This window comes from Crocodylus siamensis, chromosome 11 (genome assembly GCF_052110815.1).
Source record: "Crocodylus siamensis isolate JL-2025a chromosome 11, ASM5211081v1, whole genome shotgun sequence".
Lineage (NCBI taxonomy): Eukaryota > Metazoa > Chordata > Crocodylia > Crocodylidae > Crocodylus > Crocodylus siamensis.
The window spans coordinates 60,895,563-60,920,453 of NC_143405.1; the positions used below are offsets into that span (position 1 = coordinate 60,895,563).

General features: G+C 47.4%; 1 protein-coding gene across 5 annotated transcripts in view; it reads left to right on the forward strand.

Moving 5' to 3' along the window:
• Nucleotides 1–24,891, forward strand: part of FRMD4B (FERM domain containing 4B) — a 159,482-nt gene that overhangs the window by 52,975 nt on the left and 81,616 nt on the right. The window contains exon 1 of one of the 5 annotated variants that reach the window (XM_090021033.1): nt 8,700–9,350. The exons of 3 other annotated variants lie outside the window; for them this stretch is intronic. In XM_090021033.1, coding sequence (XP_089877159.1) covers nt 9,189–9,350 — 162 coding nt within the window. In that variant the 5' untranslated portion in view covers nt 8,700–9,188. Of the gene's footprint in view, nt 1–8,699; nt 9,351–23,169; nt 23,190–24,891 lie in introns of those variants that run through there. One more of the 5 variants, XM_090021037.1, reaches the window with a different exon arrangement.

A 24,891-nucleotide genomic window follows, 5' to 3' on the forward strand; every position in this document is an offset into this window, starting at 1 on the left:
CCAGCCCGTTAATCTCTTTTGAGCCCCCAGACCCTTGCAGAATGGGTTTTCCTACTTTGGGGGTGGGGGGGTGGTGAGACATCCCACTGAGTTGGTCCGTGAATGCTTCTGCTTGCAGTCCTGGAAGTTTAGGGGCTCGTTCTTGTTCTTGTTTTGGAAGTCAACAAGAACGTGTGTGAGGATGAGGAAGCCAACCAAGACGCTTGTCCCAAGGTCAGGCATCCTGAAGGGCCTGAACAAGCTGTTCAAGAAGCACAAGTAGCTTTTACATAAAATTAATGTAAAAAAAAAAAAAATTCAAAAGCACGCTAGAGCTCTGCCGCTCTTGAGTAAAATAAACACTGTGGCTAAGTACAGACAGCCAAAACGTCCAAGGCTGAATCGATTCAATCTTTGCAGGTTAGTTTAAGCCGAGTAGATTGAACCGATAAGCAAGTGAACAGACACTTGCTGTTGATTGTGGAAATGCAGCCAGGTGTCTGCAGTGGCCCAGGTCCGGCACTGGGGGGCGCTAGAGCAGGCAGCTTGGGCCAAGGCTCACCTGTCCACCCTGCAAGCTGGGGAGGTGCAAAGCATCCTGGGATGCTGGGGGGCTGCAAGTTGACCTGAATCTGGAGGGGAACTGGGACAGAAGTTCAATAAACCAATTTAACCTAAATCAGTTAAGTCTGATACTGCTTCCCTCCAGGTTTATCTTAATCCAGTTTCAGCCATTTTGAAAGCGGTTTATGTGCACCGAACTTCTGTTGTGTTACAGATTTGAACCGGTTTTCAATCACTTATACTGGTTTATGTGTAATTTCTATCCCTAGTCCATGAAAACCCAGAGCCACAAGGACGCGTGCGAGCGCCAAATAGGGAGAGGGGACTTTATTCACAAAATCTTGAATCTGGTCTAAAAATCCTGAAATATTTAAGATCACATTGGTTGTTTCTTTGAATATGTGCAGGAGATGTCCCCTCTCTCCCCCCTCCACACAGCTGCTCTCGAATGTGGGACAGCCTCAGTGACTGCTGCTCCCACCCCATGCCTCCCACCGTGAGCAGCTGGCACCCGTGGCCCCTGGCTGCATGCGCACAGTGCCGCGTGCACACCCTGCCCGCCCGGTCACGCGGGGCACATGCAGCCCCTGGCCTGGCCCCAGCACGCATGGGGCAATGCCAGATGCAGAGTGTGGGGGGGGCGCATGACCCAGTGCCACTGCTTGTGGGCTTGCCCCGGTCCCCACATCCGGCCTGCGCGGGATGGTGCGTGGCGCGCTCTGTCCCTGCCCACCTGTGCGTACCTCCTAGGGCTTTCTCAAGTACCCCGGGGATGTGTACCCCCGGTTGACAACCCCTGCTCTAAACGAACACTTCCCTTAGCTGCACTCTTGAACCAACACCGCGTAGTTATTTACAGCTTTCTCAACAAATGAATACATTCAGGTGCCCTGGGATTATCGTTACTTGACTGCACATCCCTACCCCTTCCTCGGCATAATTACCTGTACTGCAGCTAATCCCGATGAGCTCCAGTCCTGGACCCCGACCCAGCGTGCTAGGCCTTGTGCAAACCCAGAACCCAGTAGATGGCGAGGAGTTTACAGTCGCATTGCACTGTTTGGATAGTATTTGGCCTGGAAGGTATGTCCACCCAGCACAGCCGAGAGAGAGACAAGCTAGGTCTGAACGAGCTAGCTGGGGTCCCGGAAGCAATAGAGATAAGTTAGCGGAGTACTTCAGAGAGGCTATTAGCCTTGCCGAGAAGCTTGTTCAGAGCTATCTCTGGCATTTCTGCCTGGATCGGTTTTGTCCCGGGCAAAGAGAAAACTGCAGCGGTTGCACCATGGCGGGAAGCTAACTTTATTTTCTTTTTATCTTACTGAAGACGTTAATTAGGGACTTGACTTGGGCAAAAGGTTTTCTAAAAAGCCGCTTGGTTGTTGCCTTGAGGTTAATTGCATTATGTTGTGGGGGGCGGTGGGAGGGAAACAGAAAAGGAAAAGGGCTAGATAGCTGCCTGCCTTGAGGACAATGAGAGGAAGTCCTAATTCGCTGATAATCCTATGGTTCTGTCCATGCTTGTCAAAGCGCGTTTAAATCAGCATCTCGCAGGGCAAATTTGAAAGCATGATATATCTTCTTTTGAAAGGGAGTGTAATTATGGACATGGACTCATGGCTAGCGTTAGTCAGAAAAAATCTAATGGAAAAAATTGCTTAATTGGGATTTCAGATTCTGCAAAGTCAAACTATCGGGGGCTCCAGAGAGCCATGAAGCACTCTAGTTTCCTGACACCTTGCACACTTGGCCCCTTAGCTCAGGCTTTTGCCTCCTGTAGTGCCAGGGCAGCTTGCCATGAGGACTGTCGCAGGGCCATCGACTGCAGGGTTGTCAGGGTCTGCAACCCCACCATGGTTTGCCATGCACAACTAAGCTCCATTTCCTTTCACAGGGACCGTCAGCGTTTTGGAACGACTGAATTTTGAAGCCATTCGATCCTCCATGAAACAATTCCCTGTCTCACGGCCTTGCACCGGACGTCAGTTTTATGCCATATCCATGATGCGTTTCCAGTCATTTCATTGCCAGTCTGTATTTCTTTGCAGCTCTGTATATACATTTGCTGCGTAGTAGCGTGTTCTCTACATACATATTTGCTCTGTAGATCGCTGCATTGCAAACATAGACACGGGATCCACTCAGCAAGAAATGTGTGAGCTTCTATTACACAGTAATGTCACGTGGTTTCAAAATACCGTATCTATATCTAAAACCACTCGTTAACCACAGAGAATCAGGGGCTAGTGCTAGTTCAGAGGATCAGGATTTCTGTTTCACAGCTTCAGTAATTCTCAGGAAGGTTTAGAGAGCAAGTGATATCTATATCTATATATATATAAAAAGAAGTCTCCTATCCAATTTTTGCTTCAAATTTTTCCAGGCCATTTGACAGCCAGTGTGCCTGGATTCATACGTGTCAGGGAAAACTGATACCCATGTTCTTCAGTGTCTACAGTCGATGGGCTGTGTGTTGAGGTGACTAGCATGTGACTTGGGGCTTAAGGTGTGAACTGCTTTTCCCCAGGTCAGGAGTTCATGAAAACCTAAGTGGCTTATTGGGCCTGTGTGCTTAAGTAGCCAGCTGCACATGTGGGGAAGTTGATGTGGCTCATGGCATGTGTGTCTGCCTTTGATTTGCAACCCAGATGACCAGCTGGATTAGCTGGGTGCAAGTCTTTGGCTTTAACTGGCACTTCCGAATCACTCCTTAAGCTGTAAACACGGGATGTGCCAACGTGGAAGAAGGCCAAATAACCCATTTAGGATCATCCCCTCCTATTAGCTGTTAATATTTGTAATCCAGCGTAATGCTTATCTAACGCCTTTCTTTAAACTGTTGTTTAGATAGTCCCGGTGCTACCTGGCATATTTTGCAATGAAAGCCAACTTTTTGGGTGGGGGTGGGGGGGCGGCATTCCTCTTGAATGCTTGTCGTGCACACTTTTTCCGTAGCTGAAATCCTTGCCTTGCTGTTCCAACGCAGAAGATCAAATAGCTTTGTGACCTCCATTTCTCTGTGGCCTCTACAGTGTCTTTTCTTGAAATCTCCCTTCTCCTCCCCACAAGAGTCTGCTTACCATGCCCTTTGAAAATCATTTGGGTACCATGCTGGTTTCTCCTGCTGTATGTTCTGTGGTCTCCATTTATAAAAAGGGATCAGGATTTTACCTAGAAATGTGTTTCAGATGGACCCTTACTGCTCCTTCTGAGCCTTATCCAGAACAACTGGAACTGATTTCCTCGTGTGCAGGATCAAGCCACTAAAGGGCACCGAAATCTCTTCTGCCAAACCACGTTTAACTAACCCTTTGCATCCTCAGCTTTCTCTAGCCCTTTCTTTCTTTTCCATTGATGTTAAATGCTGTGCTCACGGTTCAGAGGCTTTTGCTTTTTATTCCCCAGCTACAGTGTTCTTTGATCCTTTTCTTATTGAATACCTTTTAATAGAAAAATGGCCTCATTTTTATCCTTTGAACTGCCGCCCATGCTCAGTCCTCTTCCCCCTCTGATATTTCACAGCCTTTTACCTTCTTCCTAGTTCGTGCACATGGATAACTGTGTATTAGTGGTATTGTATTAAATGTAGGCAGGATGTCAAGGCAGAGAGATTTGGAAGATGCCTTATTCCTCTTCCTTGCTGCAGGAGACTCCGAGTGTGACCTTTGGAAAGGCGCTTTGCCTTTCCCGGACTTTATTCCCTCCATGTGAGCAGTGTATGAAGGCTTGATACACTGGTGTTTGCAAATCAGATATTGCCTGGAAGTGCAGAGTATCATCGATGGACTGGTTTCGTGACTTGGCACAACCCTGTGCAAGGCGTTGGGCTCCAGGGGCAGCTGCAGGATGAAGTGTGAAGTGCAAACACCCACTGAATCGTGATTCTTTTCTCGCTCCCACAAGACAGCAACGTGCTGCCGGCTTTTATTAGGAGCTGGCCATTGCCCATGCCCTGTGCAGAAATAGCTTCCGTGGCTGGTGAGTAGATGGAGTCAAGACTTCACTGGACCAGCTCAGCCCATCACCACGCACTTCCTCCAGGAAGGAAATGAGAAGTCAAACAGGTCTTTTTCTGTGTGTCTGAATCCAAGGGTGGGAAAAGGATGCTTGCCCTTCTTCATGTTGGGGGGCTGGGGCACATGACTGGTGAGGATGCGGAAACTGGGCTGATTTAGCCTGCAGAAGAGAAGACGGAGGGGGATTGACTAGCAGCCTTCATCTCCCTGCAGGGGGGCTGTGAAGGCGATGGAGCTGGGCTGGTCTCAGTGGGGGCAGATACAGGACAAGGAGCAATGGACTCAAGTTGCAGTAAGGGACATTTAGGTTGGATATTAGGAAAAACTGTCTCACTAGGAGGGTGGTAAAACAGGTTACCCAGAAGGTGGTGGACTTGGGGGTTTTCAAGACCCAGCTAGACAAAGCCTTGGCTGGGATCATGTAGTTGGGGCTGGTCCTGCTTGGAGCAGGGGGTTGGACCAGATGTGACCTCTTGAGGTCCCTTCAACCCTCATTTTCTGTGAGTGTATGTTCTCCATGGCCAGTCCATCTGTAACCTATGGTTTGGTAGGGTTGGGCGGCTGGGGTTGGAGGGCCCAAAATGATGGTGGAAGTGATCGGTAGAGCTGGGGGCAGCGTGGCTCCGTCAGGTTGTTCCTTTTCTGAGCTTCACTAAACTCATCCAGAGAGGTGTGTATATCAAGGCAGCCCGAAGGTGTAAGGAGTGGGAGGAGGTTCACACAACCAAAATGCTGTCGATTAACTTAAAAACTTGCTGTCTTCATTGTGAAAGCCGTTGTGTTTGCATTTGTAGCAGTCTGTAATTAAGTGATAAGGGAAGCAAAGAAAGGCAGTGAAGACAACAGGTGAAGGAGGAGAAATATCTTAATTTTCAGTGGACTGGGTTGGGGTGGGGGTAGGTTGCCTTTCTCAAAATTAGGTTGTTCTTTTTCTTTTATTAGGACTTTTCTTAAAATACAAAGCTTTTTTTTTTTTAATTGGAACTTGAAAATGGAATTGCACTGGGTTTTTTCCTCTCATTTTATCTGTTCTGTTTAAACTTGGTGACGAATAGACCATTGTTCACAGATGCTATAAAAGAGTCTTTTAACTGGTTCTTATCAGAGATGGTGTTATCTTAGAGAACAGCAATTATCCCAGTACAGATTTTCTCCCTGGTACTGGAAGCAACTTTGTGCCATCCGACTGTTTCACCGAGAAAGGGAAGCACAGGGTGTGGATGCATGTGCATGCGGACACGCGTGTAAATTTGAAGGATGTAGCTCTATGGAAATGTATTTCATACCTCTAAGCACACGGAGAAGTTGATACCGTACGACAGTGGAGAAGAAGGATGCTCTAGAAGCCACCTGGCCTAGAGAGGCACTTCTTGACTTCTGAAAGTTGTCCCTCCCACAGCCTGGTCTCTAAACTTTGCAGCATTTGCGCTTCCTGGGAATAGCACTTTGGAGAACGTAGGTCTTGCAAATGATCCATCCTCCTCCCTCTTTCGTATATGCATGCTCTGGACAGTGGCAGAGTCGACATTCAGGAGGCGTCACTGGCATCTGGATGGGCAGCTTTGAGGTGGACGGGCACCTTTGAAGCCAGCACTTCAGAACTAGAGTCGCCGGCTCCAGCAGATTCGGAGGGTACGCTCTCTACAGGTTTGGGCATGGCCATAAGACCTAGACATCTACTTTAAAGCTGAGCTTTAAAGAGCAAATGAGAGGACTTGGGAATTTGTTCACCGTCACCCCGAGGGCCAGCACTACTGAAAATAATGGCATGTCGTCAATGCCCCGTAGTTCAGTTTGGCCTCTTCACCAAGTAGGTAATTACCATTATCCCAGTCTTTTGTTTGGGATGACCGAACGTCTGAGAGGCCGAAAATGTGGGCGAGTCTCAGACTCAGTCGACGTGACCAGCTGTTGAGTGTATCCAACACCCAAAGTTTTTGTAGTGTCTTAGGATCTCCTTGGTTGGCGGGGCTGCATCAACCTACCTCCTGCGCTCTGCCGGGCAGACATGCCTGACTTGAAAACGTTAGGCTGGTTTATTCCACCTAGGTAATAAAGCCAGAACTGCGATGCTCGGAGCTGTAGGCTGGGATTATGGTGTCTAGTTTTGGACTTTGCCCAGGGGAAATGACATTTTCACGTTCGTAAAATGAGGAAAAACTAAGGCCGAGAAAGATCTTGGGTCCATTTGTTTTAATTTTGTTAGGCATGTTGTGCCCCGCTTTCCATTTGGGCCTTCTGGGAGCTGCTTCCTGGGTGCTGTATCATGAAGTTGAGTATTTTAATCATTAGGTCTTAAGTGACTTCCTCTAGAAACTGTAATCCAGTGGTTTTGATGCTGACTGCATCTCTTACTGGGAGCTATTGAATTCATCTGTGCCTCAGTTTATCCAGCAATAAAATGGACACAAGTGTGTTTATATAGAGACCTTGATAGGCTGGATAGAAAAAAAGCCTGTGTGCTTTCTGCTACTTCAAAGCCTTGTACCTCCTGGTAGAAATTTTGCGCCACAAAAGGACTACTTGTGTGGTTTCTACTTTAATGTTTTGCAGTTCCCTAAATTTTGCACACAATCAGTATAGCTGCCTGTGAAATGAACTGGTGATAAAATCTCCCTGGCGAATATCTGCACAGGGCCCAGCTCTTACCAAAGGCTCAGATTCAGCAGCTCTTCTGTCTGGAAACTCTTCCATGCGCTCTGCTACTTCCCATGCGTTTCTCAGGGCATGGACGCTGCGTCTTTGCAGCACGGTTGCGTGCTGAGGGATTACAGCCAAAACCTACACACGGAGCACTTTCTCCAGGAAAGGACAGGCCAGCGGTATGGGGGACCCCAGCAGCTTTTGTCCAACAGGCTTAGGAAACGCCAGATCCCGTGAGCGTTCTTAAAAAGATTCATTACCCTTTGGCATCTTCCAGCTTGGAGCTGCTCCCTTTCGCCTTTCCTAGGGAACAGCTGGCAAGTGAAAGGTGCAGTTCTCCGCCGCTGACGGTTTAAGCCCCAGAAGAGCAGAGCCGCTGCTTGCTTCTACCCTGACAACTGAGGCAGGCGTAGCGACTCTCTTGTGGGCTATTATTTCAGAGTGTTTATTTACCGTGGGCTGTTTGCAGAGGGCCCGGCTTGTGTGCGCTGCTTTGTTTTTCTCCTGCAGCGAGGGCTGCATTAATAGGATTATGTTAGTTTAACTGTAGATCAAAATTGTGTCTCCTGAGCAGGCGGGCAGCATGTTGAGCATTTACGTGGGCGAGATGCAACATCCAAGAGGGAGGCATCGAGTAACGTGATCTCTTTGCTTTGTTTGTGTCTTCCAGATGGGAGCTGACAGAGAAGTTGGTGCATTTATTTCTGCAAGAGCTATTCTGATTTTCTTTTTTTCCTTCCCTGTGTGTTACTCCCCCAAGTGTTTAACCATGTATTATTTTAGCAACAGATTAAGTGGGAAAATTTGGTGGCAGCTTTGTTCGCTTTAGGGCAGATAATGAGGTGATGGAGTTAAAAAGAAGTGTGTCTGTAATTGTGTAAGTGTGTCTGTAATTGTGTGTGTGTAATTCTGTTTGTAAGTGTGTTTGTAATTGTGTGTGTCTGTAATTGTGTCTAATTGTGTGTCTGTGTGAGTGATTGTGTGTGTGTGTCTAATTGTGTCTGTAATTGTGTGTCTGTGTGAGTGATTGTGTATGTGTGTGTGTCTAATTGTGTCTGTAATTGTGTGTCTGTGTGATTGTAAGTGTGTGTCTAATTGTGTCTGTGTGATTGTGTGAGTGTGTTCAATTGTGTGAGTGTGTCTCTAATTGTCTGTGTGATTGTGTATGTGTGTGTCTAATTGTCTGTGTGATTGTGTGAGTGTCTCTAATTGTCTGTGTGATTGTGTGTGTGTGTCTAATTGTCTGTGTGATTGTGTGAGTGTGTCTCTAATTGTATGTGTGACTGTGTGTAATTGTGTATGTGTGTCTAATTGTCTGTAATTGTGTGTGTGATGTGTGAGTGTCTAATTGTGTGTGATTGTGTATGTGTGTGTGTCTAATTGTGTGTGTGGTTGTGTGTGTGTCTCTAATTGTGTCTCTAATTGTGTGTGTGATTGTGTGTGTGTGTCTCTGTGTGTGTGATTGTGTGCGTGTGTATGTGTGTGTCTAATTGTGTATTGTGTGCGTGCGTGCATACGCGCACCAGAGGATGGGGGTCGTGCCTGCCGAGTTCACTGCGACGCGGAGGGGACGATTCCTCGGGACTTTTTCCTTTCGTTCTTTTCCAGCCGTGTACAACCGGGCTGGCTGTCGGGGCTCGTGGAAAAGGGGTTAACATTTCATTAGAAGGCACGGCGGTAGCTACTGGAGCTTAACAGAGATTTATATAAGCTGTTAAGAAGGACAAGGCTGCTGTGTGAGCTGCTGGTGGGGCTGAGCCACTGCAGCCCTTGGCTGGACTTCAGGCAGCGCCGGGGCATGTCTGCGAGTCTGCCCAGGAAGCCCCGTGAAAGAGGAGTTTGTTGGCGGGGTTGATGGTGGCGTTTAAAGCACCCCTGCCCTTCCTGCCCCGTATAAAGCGAAGCTGCTCGAACGTCAGGCATTCGAGCGAGCAGCGGAGCGAGGCAGGAAGAGGGTTTGCCTAAGACAGTCCGAAAGAGCCGATCATGGCTTCAGTGTTCATGTGTGGCGTAGAGGACTTGCTTTTCAGCGGGAGCCGGTTTGTCTGGAACTTGACGGTCTCCACGTTAAGACGGTGGTACACGGAGAGAGTGAGAGCTTGCCACCAGGCGCTGAGGACATGGTGTGGCTTGAGAGAACTTTATCAGGTAACCCCCCCCCGGGCCGTCTTTTGCATTTTGCAAGCAGGCGACACGATGATGTGGCGGGAGCTCCCCAGTTCACCTGTGCGCGTCCCTGGACCGGCGGGCATGTGCGTGCGCGCTTTAGATAATGCAGTTCAAGTGGCAGCGCATAAAAGCAGCGGGTTCGGAGCAAGTAATGGCATCGTGCCGAGGCTACGTCTCCAACATCCCTAGTGCTAAGATTTGAAAGCTACAAGTCGGAGGTAGTGTTAAATATTTCCGTTTCAAGTAATTAATTGGGACTGCGTGCTCACTGGGTAAAGTCAATTTTCTGGGAGGTATTTGCCATGTAAAATGCATCTTAGAAGCTGAATGTTTAAATCTCTTCCCGAGAGTGACTTTCAATGCATTCATTCGGCGTCTTTCAAGAGGCTGTTCAGCTGCTGTTAGTACCTTGTACTTTAAAGCCGGATAGGTTTTATTCCATACATCGCCTGCATTCCCATTAACTGCTGTGGCAGAAGAACCTGCCTGTGGGTTTTTTTTCCCCCATCATTTATTTTGTTTCCAGAACAGCACCATCACGATATATCATATTATCATTTTACTTTGCATCATGAAACGGTTGTTATCCATAAAGGGGTGACCAAAATCTGAAACCTTGAAATCACTGGTTTTTGAGGCATGCCCTATCAAATATTCTCCCAACTACTCCATTTATAGCTGTCTTGCAGACAAAAAATGCAGCAGCATTCGTGCAAGTCCTGTGTTCTCCGGTCACATCTCTGAGCCAATTCTTGCGTGGAATTTATTTATTTTCTTGCCTGGCAAAATGTATTTATTTTTCTCCCCCAGGATAAGATAGAGGCTTTGTCTGCTCACGCTGCAGCTTACAAATATTTCTTAAAGCAAGGCTGATTATTTCAGATTCTTGTTTTCAATGTTACGTTTTAGCAGACGGTGGGAAGCCTTCTCTCCATAATCATCGCTGGCGATTTCTATGTGGAAGTCACGATAGGTGGAAAATCGTCCCTTACTGTATTCCCTAAGGAATCTGCTTGCACCATTAAATCCCTGTTGTGCCCATGGGTGGATTGCAGCTCTAAAAGGAGGGCAGGGTTTCTGAGTACAAGAACATGATCCCCTTTCAGATACTTGCACAGGAACGCTTTTACGGTACCTGCACCGATGCATCACCTGGGCACACACCCTGCGTGTACCTGACATCCGTGCACACGAAGGGTGAATCGTTTGAACTGCCTCACTTCCTCGGGATTCATTAGCATGTAAATATTGCCAGATCCACCTTCTCAGCTGTTGCTATGTCCTAATGAAGAAGCAGCCAAGTCCTTACCGACACAAATTGCTCTCGGAGCAAGCCCGTCATCTCTGTATTTTTTCTGAAGAGGCTTTTGAAGGAAACATTTGGACACCTTTGAGAAGCAGGGTTAATGCAGAGGCTCTGCTTGTCCCGTGCTGGAGTGCTGCAGCGGGCGGGGAGGGCATCCCTGTTCGTTCGGTTTGAAGTCTTGCGCTCTGATGCTGGCAACACCTGCTTTGGAGGCATCTTCGACACCCATAGGTGTATCATGGCACATGCATTTGCTCATCGTCTGGGGTGCAATAAGGAGTGTCTGCTCGTGGTAGCCGGAAGCAGACTGCCTCGACCTCAGGCTTAAAAGGAGCAAATGGCAAAATGCTTCCTGACCTCCCTTGGCCTACGCTTAGCAGGTATGGAGCCCTAGCCATACTTCAAGGCTAGAGAGCCAGTGGCCCCTTTGGATGGGCAGCCATGAGATGCTTTGGCAAACAAGCAGCCTCAAACTCCAAGAGTACAGGGCGTACCCTGTCTTCCTCCCTCTAGCAATTGCAAAGCAGAGCAGCGTAGCCGTGGCTCAACCCATCGATTCATAAATTGGGATCGTTCCAGTCACAATCTAGGATTTCTCAAAGCATGCTCACCATTCCTGCCTGGGAGTTGTGTAAATGATGCATGGCATCAGCCTACGTTCAAATGCTGGGGAATTTATGAGAGATCGTGTCCAGTGTAAAAATAAAAAAAAATGATTGATTTTTATTTTTATTTATTTATTTATTTATTGGCAACATGGCAACTGCACGGACAGTCATGGCCTGATTCTCCACTGTGCTTTTCCAGTTCACATGGAAATCAGTGAGCTGAAGCTATAGCGACACAGGAGTGAACCAAACCCCTGTGTAACAGTGAGCCTGGTCTCGTATGGGATCTGGTTTCTCAGATGAAGGTGGCCCAGTGTTTAGGGCAGCAGCCTTGGGTTAAGAGACCTGTGTTCATCTCTTTGCTGCTATGGGCTGCTTGTGTAACACAGGCAACTCACTTGACTTCTGTGTCTCATCCTCCCATGTGTGCAATGAGATAAAAGCGACTCCCTAGCTCACAGGAGCGTTGCAAGGAGAAATATGCCTAGAGGTATGACTGCCACTACTAGAATAAATCCCTTGGAGGGCAGTTCGTGACATAAAGGTGCGCTTTTCTCAATTCGGGGAATGGAGCAGCTGCTTAATGCAGATATAAAAGCCAGCCTTTCCACAAGAGTGACGATAGGCATCTGGATTGCACGCTCGTTCTGATTCCAGAGGTGAAATAAATCCATGGTCTTATCAACAAACACTTCGTGTGAATACAGGAGAAGCACTTTGATCCCTGGTTTGAAGCACAGTGTCTCATCTCAATAGCTGGAGCATGCCTGGGTTACCTGGCTGGACATCTGCGAAGACATAAGGAACATGCGTAGATACAGTAAGGAACATAGTTACAGTGGTATTCTCAGGGTAAATATGATTTCAAACAAGGTAGATGCTTTGAGAGCTAGTGTTTAACCAAGAAGAGGTCAGAAGGGATTTAGATTGATCTGCATCACTATTTTTGGCTCATGCCGAGACCAGGAATTTGTGATTTCTGGTGGGTAACACACCCCTCGATTTTCATAATTCACATCATCATTATCATTATCATTATCATCATCATCACTATATGCTGTCACAGTAGAGGAAGAATTGGTAGATTTTGTAACCTGGGCTGGTAAGCTGTCATGAGAGCCTAGAAGAGCCGAGTGGAAAGGTGAACGAGATGCCAAGAGCATCCTTAACCAGGAGCCCAACAGCTCCTTTTCTCCAGGCAGGAGAGTTGACTTCAATTAGCATTTCATCGCAGGCGAGGAAATCAAACCTAAGCACTTCCAGAAGGCAGGCTCTAGCCCACCCTTGTCCGGTGAAGGCATTGCCATGCGGGCACAGTCCTTATGCTACAAGAAGCTGAATCCGCTCTCCTTACATAAGGGGCTTAGCTCACTTAGCAGCTGCCTTTTTATTTCCTTTTTCATGTTAGACTTTCACCGGCGGGCACCTGGCCGGCATAGTCCTTGCTGTGAGTCTCCTTCCCGGTGGTGACACAACCGAGGCCTGTCCCAAAGGCTCGCTCGCGGGGGCACCTGCCTGTGCGGACTAACTCCCTTTGAAACTTGGGGAATTAGCCTTAGAGAAGGTCCATTGGCTTCCTGAGTACATGCCCACGCCAGAAGATGGGAGCAAACTTGTCTCGCTTACGCGGGGCAGCTGCCAAATGGTTGGAGGATTGGGGACAGGACAAGGAGCAATGGGCTTAAGTTGCAGCAAGAGAAGTTGAGGTTAGATATTAGGAAAAACTGATTAACTTAGGAACAGGTTACCCAGAGAGGTGGTGAACTCTCCATCCTTGGAGGTTTTTAAGACCCAGGTAGACAAAGCCCTGGCTGGGATGATGTAGATGGGGCTGGTCCTGCTTGGAGCAGGGGGGTAGACTAGATGTGACCTCCTGAGGTCCCTTCAGCCCTCATTTTCTCTGATTCTAACAGAGAAGGGATGTGTATTTGTTCAGCCCTACTTATTTAACAGGTTTCTATGTACCAAGATGCTTAGGCAAGTGCCCTGTTTCCCCCAAATAATTTCTGAGCCCCTAGATGAAAGGGGTAAATTATACAGCATCAGAATTTCTCCTGCCTGGGAGAACTAGAGCTGTATGCCGAAGTGTCTTGTGTCTGGAGCAGAGTATGCAGGAGTCTGTCCTAGATAATGACATCAAAAGGTGAAGAGTGCTGAGGGAAGAGTTGGCATAGATCCTCCTTGCAACTGCAGCAAGTCTCTACAAGTCAGTAAGACCTAATACTATTAGGGCTTGGATACAATCCCAAATGAAAATCTCAGCTTCGAAGTTTCCAAGCGTGGTGCTCATTTGGTGAAGGGAAGGGAGGCAAGAAGGAGCAATTTCTTTGCAGCAATACTTATCAGGCAATTATCTCTGGAGACCCTTGGAGGGTTATATGCACACATGGTCAATGTTGGGACATTTCTTTCAAGATAAAAATAATGCATTAGCATTCTCCTCAAACACATTTCTCTTCTGAAGTTAAACTCCCTCTGTTTTGTATCTAATTATACTGCAAGTGAAGCAAAAAGACAACTGCGTTATATCCTGCTGCGTGGGATCCTATCTATAATTGAGGCTAATGAATGGTGCTGAAGGGGCCAGACTCTTGTATCAACCTCTGTCCCTAATCGAGGTTATTTCTCATACAGCGGTTCTGATGTTTCAGTGGGACTGCACATGGGTTTGTACTAGTGCGTGTGTTTTTAGCCTGCCTGAATCCCAGCCCGTGTTTTTTGCATGAGTACTTGAGCTATCGTGCAGCAGATTTTTTTTTCCTGCTCAAAGCCATTGTTAGGACAGGTGGCCATGTGAATTTTGCAAATGAGAAGGTGTTTTGTTTTTTTTTTTTGCAAATTAAAAGTTTTGTGACTGCCTAGTGCTAGTGCTGGAGAAGCATGTGTGCAAGGCGAGCGGCGTGTCCACAGGATGGATCTGTGAGAAGTCATGCTTCAATAGAAACATATACGCATCACTTTGGACGTGTATCTGATATAGGAAGAGACACCCTTGAAAGTAGTTGGGTAACTGAACGTGAACAAAATCTGAGCCGTGGATATAGGGACTGAATTCACGTGATTTGTAGACAAAGCTCTCTTTAACCTCGTGAAAGTTGTTTCCTCCAGGTCTGGCTAAGAAATTGCTGATGCAGCAGAAGTATATAAGCCTGGAACCGCATGCCTGCTTCGCACCTAACCGGGGGTGGAGGCCTGAGATGGGAAATGGGCAATTTCTGCTTCCTAGGGTGGAAATCAATTCAGTTTGGAGAGCCAGAACCACTCTGGTTTCCTGTGTCACCACACCCCGTCATTTATTTTTCGTAGGCATATTATCCAGGAACCTGAGACTTTAATTTTGCCTTTTGGAGGTGGCAGGAAAAGCAGCCATCAGTTGTTTAATGGGTCTGGTCCGATACAGAGGAGCTGGGCTTGGAGTTAAGGGTGTTCATTGCTTGGGGAAAGCTCTTTTCTGATAAGTGTCCAGAGCATCTAGCCCCATCTCTATGGGCCAAAGCTTTTAAAGGTGATTGTTGGGGGAGAGGTCCTCCATTCTTGTGTGCACAATAGGAGACACCTGTAACGGGGCGTAATTTTCAGAAAATGCAGCATGCCCACCCCCTTTACAGCGTCACGGTGGGCACCCAGAGTCCCTTGTTTCTTCAGGCTTTGCTGTAACTTGTTGGAGATCTGCTTTGCTTTTCAAAGATGGGGAGAAATTATGTGAATGAATGCAACAACGCCTTAGAGACGTACTTTGCTTGCATATTTCCATCTTTCCGAAACACTGTAGGGAGGGAAGTGGAGGATGTTTCAACACAAATCACAACCGTATTTTTGGGTGGGGGTGGGAAAGGTGAGTTCTGAGCCATTTTAACACCTCCTGAAGTGTTGAGAGCGGAGCGTTGCTCCACACACAACCTGCTGTGCCAGCCCAGAGTTTAAATTTAGTTTTATACTTTCAGCCTTCCAAAAACAACTTTCCAAACGATCCCTGCCAGACGCATTTCCACTTGAGCTCGTGATATAGTGCCTTCTGTTTGAAAGGGTTTGTTCAAATGAAGTGAGCTTTGTGTGCTTCCCCTCCCTCTCCTTCAACAGACAAACTTCATAACCAGACTATGAACTTCATCTCATTTCCTTGGAGGTGTCACAGTGCCAGGTTTGAAACAGTGGCCTCTATTCATTGGCCATTTATATTAGCTGTACTCCTTTCTTCTTTTTTTTGGTCTGACGCGGTTCGTGAAACACGTTAGATTTTGAATGTAGCTGGAGTTGCTTTTTGAAATTAAACTCTTGTATCGAGGTATGCTGTTGGGCACTGTATTTATTTCATTCCCATAAATACTTCTGTCGTCTTCAGAAAGGCTGGTGCTTGATTGGGCAAGGAGGTGGCATGAATGTAATTTCGGATAAATATTGGCCTATTGAACGCATTTCTCCATTTCCTTTCGTCTCTTTGGGTTTTTCTACTGGTCTTTTTCCATTTGCTTATCCCGATGTCTCTTTTTTTTATACAGATGAGATGGATGATGAGTGCTTAAAATACCATTGCACCATTTTTGTCTCCCAGTTATATTGCCCCTAAAAATCAGGACATCATTGCACTATCTGCATCACTCTTAAAACCTCCGAGTCATAATTAGTCATAAGTAATTCTGCTAATCTCCTGTACAGATGGAGGCCTGTTCGTTCTCAGTGGCTGCAAAGAGGATAATGCTATCAGCCCTGGAATATATTAGCTTAAGTTAGTCACCCACATATAAACACTCACATAGATGTCTGTTCTCTTTCTGCATGAACTACCATGGATTTAGTTGGGCAAATTTGGGGTGGGGAGAAATGTAACGTGGAAAATGCAGGACAAGGGATGCCGTGAATACGTAGCAGTGCCACTGGCAGAAGCCAGGGTCAGCAAGCTGAACGACATAAAAGAACAAATAGCTTTTTTCTTAATTCTTTCCCTCTCTTATTTTAAAAGCCCAAGGGAAGACGCACACAAAATGATGCATACCTTCAGGTTCATTTATATTTAGGTCTTTTTGGATCGGGTCATGGAAGAGCAGCAGGTCTGCCTGTAAGAAGCTAAGCAGCTCTCCATGCAGATGTCTGTGCCGGATATTCAGAAAGTAGTAGTCTAAAGCAGTGGTCTCCAAACTTTTTTGATCGCACACCCCTATCAGTAAAAAATTTTTGAGCACGCACCCCCAATATATGTATATTTATATTTGCGCACCTCTATTAGTAAAAATTTTTGAGCACGCACCCCCAATATATGTATATTTATATTTGCGCACCTCTATTAGTAAAAATTTTTGAGCACGCACCCCCAATATATGTATATTTATATTTGCGCACCTCTATTAGTAAAAATTTTTGAGCACGCACCCCCAATATATGTATATTTATATTTGCACACCTCTATTAGTAAAAATTTTTGAGCACGCACCCCCAATATATGTATATTTATAGTCACGCACCCCTATTAGTAAAAATTTTTGAGCACGTACCCCCAATATATGCATATTTATAGAAGTAGAAGTGCTAATATTTTTTCCCGCACCCCAGTGGATCATCCTGCGCACTTCCTGGGGTTCACGCATCCCACTTTGGAGACCACTGGTCTAAAGGATGGAGATTTTGGAACAGGCATAACTGCCAACAGCTGTGAAAATAGTCCAGGCGAGAAGGTTGACTTACTTTGATGTAGGGTGCTGGATAACAACAGGCTCTGCAAACGAGCCCCGTTTGGGCAGCTCCAAAGCAAAAGGAAGAGAGGTCGACCCCATTGCAGCTCTCTGAATCGGCAACCTTACAGGTTAACAACTCCAGCAGATTGAATGAATTGGCCCAGGGTAGGACTGCCTCTCCCACGGGATGGTTTGGATTATAATTCGGGTTGGGGGTGCGGGTGGTGTGGATTTGGGTTTGTGAAAGCTTGAAAGCCTTTTGCTGGTGCCTCCTGTGGCAGCGGCACTAAAAAGGGGCAGTTTCTCCTGTTAGACAGGTCCCAAGCCTTTTTATAAGTCGACACCTTGAATTTCAGCCACGAACTCGGAAGAGAGTGCAGGGGGAAATGTGGCTTGCTTCCTGCCTTGCAAACCTTTCTATCTAGATTATTTGCCATTGAACCTTACTAAATAATATCCAGACCTGTCTGGAACGTCAAGATTTGTTTTATGCTCATCCACTTTAGGACTTAGGAGTTTCTGACTCCAGACTTTGAGAAATGAGGGCACAGGACGGGTTTCTCACCCTGTGCCCTGAGCCGTAGCCTGCACTGCCTCTTGCTCCCACCTGCAAGACTCTGAAGCAGCGGTATGCTGCTTTGCCTGCTAATGGAAAGGACGTCCACGCAGTAGATAATTAGCAGTCATCCATCTAACGGTAGCATCTGCTTTTAAACCTTTCTTGCTAGTTTATTTGCCATTCAACCTTATTAAAAAATATCCAGATCCCACTGGCACGTCAGGATTGGTTTTATGCCCATCCACCTTAGGAGTTTGGCATTTCTGACTCCAGACTTTGAGAACTGAATTAACTTTTTCCTCTTGCTACCAAACTGTATCACGGTCACCTCAACCAGAATCCATCCCTGTTGTGCTAGGCAGCGTTTAGTAAGGGAAGGGTATGGCCAGAAGTAAAGGTGTATATGACAGATGATTTACTGGGAGGTGGAAGAGAGCACAGGTTTATCCCACTGCAGCAGCAGTTCATGTGTACAGTCTTATCCTGCAGTTAAGTGAAAGCTAAACAGGCAGCTTTCACTGAGGAATAAGCTACCATGGCTTTAACTTGCATCTCTTGTGGAGTCAATGTGTGCACGTGTGCTGTTACTGCTGATCAGCAGATGTGAGGTCAAGTCCTGCCCTCCTTTTACCTCCTAGTAAATAGTTCATCTGCCTGCATGTTAAATCCTGGTCTCAACTTGCGGTGCAAACACATGGACGAGAAGCAAGAAGGGAAGCAGAGGCTGAGAGAGGTGAGGTGACTTGCCCTTTATAGAGCTCAGTGCCAAGTCAGGGCTAGAGCCAGGAGATTGGGTTTCTCACCCTGTGCCCTGGGCCGTAGCCTGCGCTGCCTTTTGCTCCTGTCTGCAAAACTCTGAAGCAGTGCTGTGCTGCTTTGCCTACTAATGAAGAGGATGTCCATGCAGCATCTATCTAACGGTAACATCTGCTATTAAATCCTGCATTTGCCATCCTATTTTTTGCTTCTAATTTAAAAAAAAAACCAAACCTCAACCCTTTCTTGGAGTCCAAAGATGTGTTCTGGTGCGGGATACAGGAGCTGTTATAACACTGAAAAAATCCCATCCTAGGAAACTCAACACTGTAATATTTCAGGTGGAAATGGCTTGTGTGTTTTATATTAGCGGGACCTGACAGAGAAGGAGAATGTCAAGTTTCTTTGAAAATACTGAGGATAACCAGTGTTTTTACAAAATCAGTGCTTAGTGGAAGAATTAGATCGGTACACACCGGATAAACCATGTCAGGTTGCTGGACATTATTCTGTCTTTGCCTGTAGTCTTCCATGTGTGTGGAAAGAGGCCTGTGCAGGTTTCTCATTTTCTCTCTTTTTTTCCCTGGCTCCGTTACTTATTTATTGGGCTATCTGTTTGCCTTGAAATTTTCCACTTGTCAGATGCTGCGAGGCCTTTGCACACGAGGCACCTATGTCATCTATATAAAAAAAAAAGCTGTAGCATTATTTATTACTCTCTTGTATATGACTTGGTAGAGCTCCCTGATAACATTTTATAGTCAGCAGCTGAGGTAAACTAGATAAATGACCATCTTGTTGCATGAGGTCTCCATTCCCAGTATTCACTCTGCTTTATTGCTTGAGATAAGCTGGAAATGCACAATGCCGGTGGAGCTGTGAGTACTGCAGAGGTGAGATGCTGAGAGAGGATCATATAGGATACCTGCCTTGGCTGCTGCAGGTCCCTGCCTGCATGCTTTCTCACCTGGATTTTTACCCGTTGGGGGCCAAGCCTCTTGTCTGGGGTGTCTGGGCATCAGGGGCTGTAGCATCACTGGTGGGATGCAGACATCTCATGGCAAGAAGACAAGGGATCGGGGGATCCTATTAGAGTAGGGGGCAGGGAGATGGAGGCAGAGGCTGAGAACAAGGAAGGAAGGGGATGAGAGATGGATTGAGTCAGACAGAAAATCAAAGTTTCATCCCACTGAAAGGCATGGTGAAGGCCCTAGAGGGGCTCCAACTAGACCAGGGGGCTTCCCCAGGACAAATAACTACAGGAAAGAGGGAGGAACAGAGAAATACAGGCAACCCCTGCTTAATGCTGTTTCGCTTAGCGCTATTTCACTCTAATGCTCATTTTACATTGATACTTGATTCCAGTTAGCACTCAGCAAGTTTCGGTATAATGCTCACAGGCATTGTACAGCTGGCAGCAGGGAGCATACACTAGCGCTGCAGCTCATCGGCAGCGCACAGCTGCATTGTGCAATTTAGCACCGGTTTGTTTGTGTCGCCATCTTGGTTTGTCAAAAAAAAATTAGTTCCACCCAGTGCTGTTCTGCTTAACTTTATTCCGCGTAACGCTATTCCGCTTAATGCTTGTTTTTTTGGGAACTAGTTAAGAGCGCTAAATGGGGGTTGCCTGTCCATGAGATTTCTGTGCATGAGAAGAAAGGCCAGGGCTGTGATTTGACAGGTGCTTCAACGCCTGCTGGGGAAATGGTATCTCTGAGCTTTCCGCAGTGGGATGCTAGCACCTGCTTTCAAAGTTGTGCTTGTCCAGCTGAGTTGACCAAGATGCCCAATTACCACAGTTGCACGTACAGGGCAGATGCGTGCAGGCCCACCAAGCCAGAGGTTAGTCTGAACATCTGTTTGTGCGTCCAGTTGTGCTTGTTAGGCAGGCAGCCAAATGTGGCTCGTTAGAAAATGAGCATTTAGGGACAAATTCAGCCAGATGTAAATGGGGAGCTCTCCCAATGTCAGCCATGGCGCACCTGTTCGCTCTGAACTGAACTTGCCCCGATGGGGTCTAATTCGGAAAGGGGTGGGGGGCATGAAAGAGTGAGCTGAGGATTATACCTTAACTGTAGTGCTACAGACCCAAAGCCCCAGAGGTTTGGGAGGTGGAGAACCATAGTTCACTATTAGACTTGTGCTCTGGTAACCAGCTCTCCACATCCAGAGGCAGGAACCTATTGCAGACGTGCGCTGTGTTTCTTTCCGACTCTGATCTGCGTCTCCAGAAAAGCCGCACGTGCCCTCGGGGTGCAGGTGAATGGCACAGAGCCAGTTTGTCTTCCTGCCTTGCTCAGGTCCTCCCAGGTACTTTGCCATCTTCTCTCTGTTTTTCCACCCGTCAGTTATTCCTGTCCTGTGTCATTCTTCCAGCCAGGGCAGACGTTGGCACCACCCAGATAAGCATCACATTTCTTTGATTACTAAAAGGAAAAATGACTCACTGACTCTTTTTTCCAACTCACTTGGTTTTCCTTCTTATTTTGGAGACAAACGCAAGCTTGTTCCTCCAAAATTGTTGACAAAAACGGCATCAGCTGTGAGCCATTAGCTTCACTGGTGCAATCCTGACTTTGCGAGTGGTTCGTTAAGTGAAGATCAAAGCCTTGCTCCTGCAGCGTTGCCAGCTCTTGCTCTGACATAACAAGGCTTGTGCTATTTTTTACGTCCCAGCTCCTGTGAGGCTGGGGTCAGCTTCTGACCCTTCTGGTTGCAGAGGAGAGCTGGAAGAAGTGATGCAAGTGCACCCTGGAGGCATATAGGAAGAACCAAAAATGCCACGCTCCTGACTTCGGGGGCTAAAGTTGGATACAGCTATTACTCTGTGCTGACCTGAGCACCGAAAACTAAAGAATAGCAAATGCATTCAGTGAAAAATGTTGTCATCGCCAGGCCCTGCTGTGCATTTCTTTTGCTCTGTGCAGAAATCCCCCTCATCTGTACTGGGATTCTTCCTACCCCGTCTGCCCAGAAGGCTATATTCAGAGCCCACTGAAATGAATGGAAATACACCCACTGCTTTCACCGGCATTGATCCTGGAATGGGCCAGATCCTGTGGCCTTTGCTCAGTGTGTGTGGACACGGCTCCAGCTGATATAGCACACGGCAAACCGTATTCTCAGCTTGCACGAAGCAATGCAACTCTGCTGACCTCACGAGGAAGTGGTAAATTTTCTGCTAGAGATATGCTGCCATAAAGAGGGAAGAATGATATTTTTTCAAAGGTTGGGCTCCCTTTCGCAGGCCCAACTTATAACTGCATTTTCCACTGGTACAATGTGCAGATCGGAGCAGTTATGTCTCTAGGCAAGCTGACTGGGAGCCCAGGCTGAAGGCATAAATCATGTTTGTGCCTTACGTACATTTTCAGGCTTACGAAGCATATGTAGACAGAGAATTTGGACCTCTACCATTAAAAAAAATTCACCCATTCCCCCCTTACCCTTTCTAGTCAAAGAGACCACGCTTTCTTTAGCATAATACTGTTGTTCCTACTTCTGACACAGATGTCACCCCTATGTCGAGTCAGTCAGTGTCTGTGGCCTTATATCCTGGCATCTCAAAGGAAGAGAAAGCAGTGAGATGCAATGTAGGTATCTTGTAATTGTGAGTTAGTTATTTTATGCACAAAATCCAGTCCTGGGACAAAGGTGGTCAAACAGCACACAAGCAATGCCTTCTTCTTAGCATCTCTGGCTTATGCCCAGTTCCTAGAGTACACGCTGGCTCAAGAATTACTGTAATTAGAGACCAAGACAGGGAGCAAACTCTTCAATAACTGGCTCAGTTCCCTTTCCAGAAACTACCTTTTACATGCAACTCATCCAACGTGGCTTTATGCAAAAGCCCAAACTTGCAAACAAAGCAAAACAATGAGGCGGCCGTGGTTAGCGTGACAGGCAGCGATTTTGGTGAGAGCTCGTCAGGATTTACCTGACAGAAGGGTTTTCCATTGGAAAATATCCATTTGTCAATGCCATCATGTTTCATGGACATGGATCTGTTTTGACAAAGCTTTGGAAATGCACACCAGCTTCGTGTCAGGTAGCCCGATGGCTCACCTGGTAGACCGCAGAGGAGCATAGGCTGCAGAGCTTAGTAGACCGACAGCTTTAATAGCCCTGGGGGTCCTGGCATCAGGCTGTCCATGCACAGCAGGCGTGCACATCGGGAGCAGGATGTCTATAGCTCCAGGTTGGTTAGTGATCCCCATTTCTTCCCAGTCTCGTTGCTGGATGCACAGGGTTTTGCTTTTTCTGTCTGCTGCTGGATCAGGGAGCGCGAGGCTGGAGCCGGCACTACAGACCATGTCTGCTGCACGGCAGGGCAGATGCTGGGATATCGCAGCTTGGAGCACAAACTTAGGCCCAGATCATGGGGCTGGCTTGACGCTAAGTTTCAGTGGCTTGGTCTGGCCCTCCTGCCTGTGCTGTGAGGCTTGGGAGAGAGCAGAAGTGAGTGGGCCAAATGACTGTGTGGGGACGGTGGCCTGGATTGAACTTCATCCACAAAAGCCACTGGGCCAGCCCTTTCTGCAATGGCTTTTGGGGAGGGGGGTTGCCAGCTTTGTATTCCCTGGACGACAATCTCAGAAAAGGGTGCGTGTGAATTCAAATACAATGAAGACTGACTTTTTTTGTGCATTTTCTTTCTTCCCCTCCTCCCCTGCCACACTTCCATTTATCAACCTTCAACATCTTGCGTCCCCTGATTCATGCTGGGAGGGCTTTTGTTTCTGAATCTGTAATCAAAGCACAAAACAGTAAGGTCATTTCCTTGAGATTATATGGCAACGGAAGAAGCCAGGGACCGTGTCTCCCCACTTCCACTCGCTCATATTTACAGAAACATCTGAAGGCTCGGTGCCTCTAGGGTTTCTCCCATCCTTTCAAACACCCAGAGCGCGTGGCTTGGAGGTAAGAGAATATCTTCATATTTTTTAATGCTTACCAGCTGCAGATAACGGCGGTGGTTGCTGTTGTTCTGAGTCCTGACTTACATGCGTGACACAGCGCTGTAGTTAGAGAGGGAAGGAGAGTGCGAAAACAATAGGGAGCAAAGTGGGCTTGCTCTGGGAAGGGGGCTTCACGGTACCGACTGCCTTCTTTTTGTCTGATCGTTTTCTAAAGACCAGGGTTTTTGGGGAACTTTATTTGCATCTTCAATCCTCCATCCTGGAGGATGCTGGTTGTTTGTTTACCCTCGGCATTTCCTGTCTTTGTTATAACGGCTGTCTTGGATGCTTAATGCAAGCGCTAAATCTAAGCTGGACTCTGGTATCTCTTGCTGCTGCAGCTGGGGATCAGGGCTACGATTTTTGGTGTCAGAGAAGCCGCATTTGCAGGTTCGTCTTTTATTTTTACGGCGAGAGACTGCTTTGAAATATGATTTAAGCTCCGGATGCAGAATTCCTACAGTGAATGGGACTTTTCCACGTGTTGCCGTGTTGCTCATCAGTAAGATCTGTACTCCTCTGTCCCCGATAAATCAGGGAAGGGCTGGCTGGCACTGAAGATGCAGCAGCGCACATGGATCTCGTTAGCAGCCTTTCAGACTGATCTTTTTTGATTGGAAGCTCTTGTTTTGCTTCGAGAAAGCAGCACGGAAAGTCCAATTCTGTCAAAGCCATTTAAATGCCTCCCGATACATGTGTCATCAAGCCTTGCTGTCCTCAGAGCGCCTTTTGAGGCGGATATTAGATAACGGATGGTGCAGCTAAAGTTTTTTCCTTCTTCTGGAAGGGTTTTTCCACTCCCCTCCTGCAATTAAAGCCTGTCCAGGTAGACTGCCGGCATAACCCACCGCTCTCCCTGCTTGCTTAATATCTATTCCGGATCGGCATCAAGATTTCCCGAGATGTGAAAGAGGGGAGCTGCAAAATGTAGGATAGCATGGAGGCTAGGGGAGAGAGGAAGCAGGGTTTGAAGGACAGGGCAAAAACGAGAGACTTTGGAAAGAGTTGATCAGCAGTAGGGAAGGAAGGGGAGTTGGGGTTGGGGAGAGGAAGGAAATGAGACGGCGCGAGCAGGGATGGCTGCTATGGAGAGAAGCAGGCTGCGTGCATGGAGTCGCTAAGAAACGGAGAGAAGATGCAGGAAACCTGCTGGAAAAGGGGGGACAAGGTGGGCTTCGAGCAACTGCTGCAGGCCCTCAGGAGCCTTTCCTTTGCAGACAGGCTTCACGAGCTGAGGAAGCACGAGACGCCCCGAAGGAAGTGCAAAGGGGACCATCTTGGGATGGGGCGGGCAGCAGCGCGTGGAAAGCCATCCACGGGAGGAAACGGCCTGTGTGTCAGGCCTCAGGGAGCCAGGAGGGGGTGGATGGGAGAAGGATGTTGGGTTTCCTCGGGCCAGAAGGAAGCTCCCTATTTTTGTGACTGCTCACGTCACGGAGCAGTGTCCATGTCCATTTGCAGTAGACCATTAGGCTGTTTCTAGGAGGCGTACGGTAGTTTTCCCAACTTGACCTCAGCTCGGAGGGACGCAGCTCGGGGCCGCAGGTGAGCACCGTCGGGCAACCACGCGCCGGCGCGGCGAGACGGCTTTTCCAGCTGCATCCGAGCACAGCGGGGCGTGCGGGGAAACCACGCGGATGCTCGAGGCTGGTGAAACGGCGATT